The 6,000-nt window shown below is 30.4% G+C and overlaps 1 protein-coding gene across 1 annotated transcript in view; it reads right to left on the reverse strand.

The window, feature by feature from the left end:
- Positions 1-5,193, reverse strand: part of LOC130452676 (ATP-binding cassette sub-family C member 10) — a 176,970-nt gene extending 171,777 nt beyond the window's left edge. The window contains exons 1-4 of the mRNA XM_056792064.1: positions 5,072-5,193; positions 4,679-4,879; positions 4,146-4,594; positions 2,133-2,388 (exon numbers count right to left, since the gene is read on the reverse strand). Coding sequence (XP_056648042.1) covers positions 2,133-2,388; positions 4,146-4,594; positions 4,679-4,859 — 886 coding nt within the window. The 5' untranslated portion in view covers positions 4,860-4,879; positions 5,072-5,193. The remainder of the gene's footprint in view (positions 1-2,132; positions 2,389-4,145; positions 4,595-4,678; positions 4,880-5,071) is intronic.
- Positions 5,194-6,000: the final 807 nt, after the last annotated feature.

Genomic DNA, 6,000 nt, shown 5'->3' on the forward strand with positions numbered 1-6,000 from the left:
GGTGCTATTTAGGTGCGCAAATCAAATATTAGGTCCATTTAAAGCTTTTAAAAAATTCAAAAAAAAGGTCTGCCGGGTTTTTCAAACTTGGCGATGCCTAATTAAATAAAAATAATTTTGTGCCTTTTGTTTCAAATAAGAATTAAATATTCATTAAGTGCCATGTCTTTTGTTTCGATGACCCAACAATTGGTGGATCTTGGTGAGACGGTTGAATGTTCCAATGTCAATGATCGTATTTAAAATCGATTTCAATTTGATTTTGTTCCTTCTCTCAAAATTTGTTTAGGTTAGGTTTATCTGCCAGCTTTTGATACTTCACCAAACATACACTCATTTAATGGTTCCAGTAAAAATTCATTCAAAACAGAATTTGAGTGATTCCTGTCAAGAAGAATTTTATATTTAACTTATAATCTTCAAAAATTTCTTGAATGACTTTTATTTCGATGAGCGTTTATACAAGTTGTGGATCTTGATGAGACGGTGCTTGTTCAAATATCAAATCGATTTTAAATAAGCATGCACCAGTCTCATCAAAGAGTTTTTGATGGTTAAATGTTGAATAGTTTTTGAGAAGAATCAGTTGCACTTAATTCTTATGTAAAATAAGACACAAAATTTTTAAGTAACGATCGCTAAGGCTTAAAAACCTGGCACACCTTTTTTTTTGAAATCATCAAAAATTATAAATGTACCCAATATCTGATTTGCGCACTTAAAAAGCCTCCCATTTGAGATAAATTTTTAGTTCATTTTTTGACTGCCTTAAAGAAAGTAAATAACTAAAAAAAATAAATTAATTTCAAGTTGGATACCAACAACTTTTCAATGAAATTTTATTTAAAACTCGAGTAATCGATAAAAAAAGTTTCAGCAATTTTAAACCTATTCAAAACACATAATATGTAAAAAGCAGTTATGTAATGTCAACTACAGATTTATATTTGTTAGAAAAATGAAAAGGAAGCTTATCTACTGAAGGTTGTTGCTCTTTGTGAAGGTCTATAGTTAACTAGTGGTGATAGTGGTAGTCTAGTATTTACCAGTGGTAACTTAACAGCTAAAGGGAAATATCACCATGGTATGGATTAAACAAATTATTGGTAATTATTTAGAATTGAGGCTTCACCCCAAACTTACTCCAAAAATTTCTTAGCACATATAGGGTTATTTTTTAGTGCTCAGAAAGTACTTTAAGGAGGGAGACACATATTTTCCAACATAACTGTCACGTCCTTGATACCTATAATATTAAATAAAAGAAATACTTACATGTTTCACGATGAGCTCTCAACGATTGACTCAACCTAATCTAACTTAACTTATCCTACCCTAACCTAAGCTCATGTGCTATTGCTCTAGATGACCGCGTATTCTGATATGAAGGGATAACTATTGACATTCAATATGCATAAGATAATGAGTGGTATGATGGAAAATATGTGTCTCCCCCACCCTTAAAGTACCTCCGGAGCCCTAGAAAACAAGCCTATATGAGCGAAAAAATTTTTGGAGTAAGTTTGGGGTGGAGCCCCAATTCTATATAATTACCAAATTATTAATTGAAGTTTACTTTTTGGAGAGTTGAAATAAAAGAAATTGTCCTTGTAAAATCATGAAAATTTCTACGTTTGGTTTTTCGGATACGATCTTTTTAAGTAAAATATTTTCAAAGATGGCAGACTTCCGTTTTTTAATTTTTCTGTAAAAAATTTGACCTTTGCAGATCCTTATAAATTATTTTTTTATTTTATTTTGACCCGTTGACATAAGCACTAAAAAATAAAAAAGATTATGTATATTTGCTTTTAATACATGATAATTATGGCAAATTTGTTACAAGAACTTGTGCTTTCTTTACAGTATTTGATTCATTTTAAGCAACAGTTAAACGAATTAAACCATTTGTGACAATAATAAGATAAGCTACAAAATATTATGGAAAACTAAAAGCCAAAAGAAAATAGTCTGATGTTTTAAAGTGAATATTCAATATTCAATATTAACTCTTCGTGGGACACCGTGTATAAGACAAAAATAGATATTATTTCAGCTTCTGAAAAACTGAACAAATTAAATATAAATACATCTCTTTCTGTATAAATTATAAATAAGTTACATTTGCTTACCATTTTCTAAATTTAAATAAGCTTGTAATTTATTAGTATTATAATCACTGTTGATTGATACTGGCAAATCATATAAATCCTCAGGACTCACAATTTTGTCCTCGGTGCCTTTTCTTATAAGAGAATAAACCCAAGAAAAGAATAAATAAGAGAACCAGTTAACATTTTCCATAGCCACTCCAAGATAACTTGGGTCACCTTCTTCAACAAAACGTATATATGCATTGCTAGTTATCAACGGCTGACGTTCTGGTGTCTGGAATAAAATATTGAACATAAAAGGTGATTTTTTTTATTCGTACTTTTGTAAAAGTCGCAAAAAATCTAAATACCTATTAATAATAAATGATATGACGATAGTGACTATTTCTAGAATACATTAGGGAGTCTATTAAAAATAAAATTAACATTGCTAATAAAATCATCAACTCTGTTGAAAAACCTGTCAAGATCTATACTTCAATGGAGACAGAGTTGAACAACCTTCAAGTTCTATAATTAATATAACATAAAATTTATTGAAAGAAAATAACGTTCCTGTTTTTTTTTGTATAAAAAGCAAGCACAAGAGTAGTGCCTACCATGTGGAGATGCCTGTAGATGTTGATCTTGCACTTCTCCAAAGAATAGTCCCAATAAATTGATGTTCTGTGTGTCTGCATGCAAACTGGGTGTTTATGATCCACATCTACCTGTCAAGTAGGTTTTGCAAATACTGCTCTAGATAGACCATACTAGATAGCTCAGAAGAGCATCTGCCTTGCTAGTATCGGTGAAACAAAATAAAGTCAGCAACCTTTCTTCTATACTCTAGGCTATCTCAGTTTCTGATCAAATCTTGGAAGTCGAGCAATACTCCAAAGGTGGACGAATCTAGCCTTTTATAGGATTAGAAGCTGTTGTGGGGTATAGAAAGGTATAGTAGGGTATAGAAGCTTTTTGGCCTTGAAGAGGGGTCCAAGTTTTTGTGAAGCTGCTTCAACACCCAACATACAAATGTCACCATCACCTTCAATTATAATTTGAAATAAAATATTTAACAGTTTAGAGATATAATACTTGATTGTTATTCTTGTTGTACTAACCATTAAAATATATATTTAGTTACTTTACTTATATTCTTCAACTTTGTGCAGTTGTGAAAAAGGTATAGTGATTAATTTGTGTATTTGACCACTTGTGAGAAAAGTTGAAGTTGAACTTTTTGTATTAATGTATGTAATTAGGGTGTTATTTACATTGGGACCCAAAACATCTTCTAACGATACACCCTGAATATTCGACAAGAATAATGAATGTAAAGAGGCTCAAAACATGCTAAAATCAGAGATAACCAAAGCAATTAAGCTGATAAAAACGGAAAAGCAACAGGTCCTGACGAAATCCACATAGAAATAATGAAACTAATAGAAGAAGAAAATTCCTTGCCAATGTTCCAGTTCATGCAACAGGTAATATTCAAGACTGGCTTACCTCTGTATTTATTCCCCTCCCCAAGAAATGTGATGAATTCAGGCTGATAAGCTTGATGAGCTAAGTGCTTAAAATCCTACAACCCAGAGGAAAAATGTCTACGTCTGTTTCATAGACTACGAGAAAGCCTTCGATTAAGTTAATCATACTGTCCTTCTGACACCACAACAGAAAAATGGGTTAGACAAACAAGACATCGAGTTTATTAGAAATCTAGTGTTAGACATATGGGAAAGGAAAATGAGTTAGTTACAGCAATAAAGAGAAGAAAGACCGCTTATCTGGCCCAAATATACTTTAACAAGTATGATATACTGAAATTAATAGTAGAAGGAAAAATCAAAGGAAAATGTGGACCTGGTCGCAGGCAACATTTGTGGTTGAAAAACATAAGCAATCCTGAAATAAGTATGCTGAAATTATCTCCAGCCTTCATTAAATGGAGATTTCACCTGAAGAAGATAAAAAACTATACAGATAATTCTATTTACTAATTTGGAAACATTTTGAAATAATCATTATACACCATTATACACCTACCTCTGAGTATTGGTCTAACTCACTTAAGCTGACAGAGCCTCCAGAACCAGGTATTAATGTTATGGCATATAGAAATTGTAAAATGAGGTAACATATGCTAATCACAAATGACAATTTTGTAGTCTCATTTGGATGTAATAAATATTCCAGATATTGACTTCTTGTTGATACTACAGTTAAAGCAAAAATAAGGGACCATATAATACACATAAATGTTGGACCTCTCGGATTATTTCCTAATCGCTTTCTCAAACCCAATGTGTAAAGAAAATGTGAGCACCATGATATAGCTTGGACTGCACAAAGTAAAAACGTGGCGTTTTCTTTATTTTCTTCTTTAGAATTAATACTATTGTATATCTGTAATATCGGAGTGAACAATAAAATGAGACTGATTATACTTCTAGCTAAAATTGCAATTTTTTGAAGTTTACTCCTCCTTACGAAACCTAAAAAAATCAAATTATCACAATTAAGCTATGGTAAAATATGAATAATAGCAACGAAATTACTGTCTGAAATTTGATGTTTACCTATTTGGAGTCCAAAATAATAGGAAGAACAAACAGCTAATAAGGTTAGTACTGGTATATGAAAACATAGTTGTTGAAAACAAAGTCCAAAATCATGACGATCTTGAGACCATATTTGAAATTCCTCAGTGCCACAAAGGCTAGTCCAGCTCCATTTGGAAGTTAACTGATTATTTGTCATGTTTTCTGTTCATACAGCATCTAAAAAAACTAACTTAAGTAAAATGATTACCTTAACGTATAACATTTCTTTTAGGGCTTGAAAATGAGAGTATTAATACATAATTAAATAATATTATATAAAATTAAAGATGTGATTTTGTTTTGAAAGAGCAAAATATTTTATATTATTATAAGTAAAGTAAAATATGATTATGATGAATAATAACTTACTTGGAATTCCTATAAAATTATTCTAATTCAAATTAATCACTCTTATAAATACAAAATTTGATCCTTGTTTTTACTTTTCTGTCATCTTGTGGTTCATCGAACTAAAATAAAGTTCGGTTCATGTGGATTCGGTGTACCATATAGTTCATATTACACTGGGCATACTTAGTAATAAAATGAAAAATATTAGTTTTTCTCGTCTCTTTAGTAGCCCGTTGAAATGAATTTTCGATTATTATTTGAATGCGACAGATAAACTTTTCCTTGCGTCTTGACCATATATGTAATACATAATAAGTATTTGTATATCTTTTATCTATGAATCGAACTTTGTGGTATATTTAATAGGGATGGGTAAATAAAAAAAATATATCGATATTTTTCAATCTCGATTTATGCAGAATAAAAAATATAGATATCTTATAGTAGAGCTCGCACTTCTGGTATACCCTTAAATGTATACTTACTTGTATATTCAATTAATTTATTAATATATACTTAAAACGGGTAAAATAGTACGACAGTACAGTGGAATAATACGACTATCAATACTCAAAATATATCGATTTTTTATGCTCTTCCCTAATATTTGGTATGGTAGACTTGATAAAATCAGCTGGTCATGAGAGACAGTGAAGGTTACGATAATAAGTGAAATATTATGTACCTAATTAGACAATTATTTGTAGATTCTCAAATAATATATAGCCGTATAGCCTCGTGTGTCTTAGTTTCACGTTATAATACATGATAAAATAAAATTCTTAATTGGTTTCATAATTTACAAACAATTGTAATGGTTTAAAAAACAATTAAATCTTATCAAATTTTGTAATGTTAATTTATTGCAAAATATAGAAAGTAAAGATATAAAAACCTTCTTTAATATTTTTCCTTCGAAAACCATCTTCAAATACAGCATGAACAGT

This window comes from Diorhabda sublineata, chromosome 2 (assembly GCF_026230105.1).
Source record: "Diorhabda sublineata isolate icDioSubl1.1 chromosome 2, icDioSubl1.1, whole genome shotgun sequence".
In the NCBI taxonomy this organism is placed as follows: domain Eukaryota; kingdom Metazoa; phylum Arthropoda; class Insecta; order Coleoptera; family Chrysomelidae; genus Diorhabda; species Diorhabda sublineata.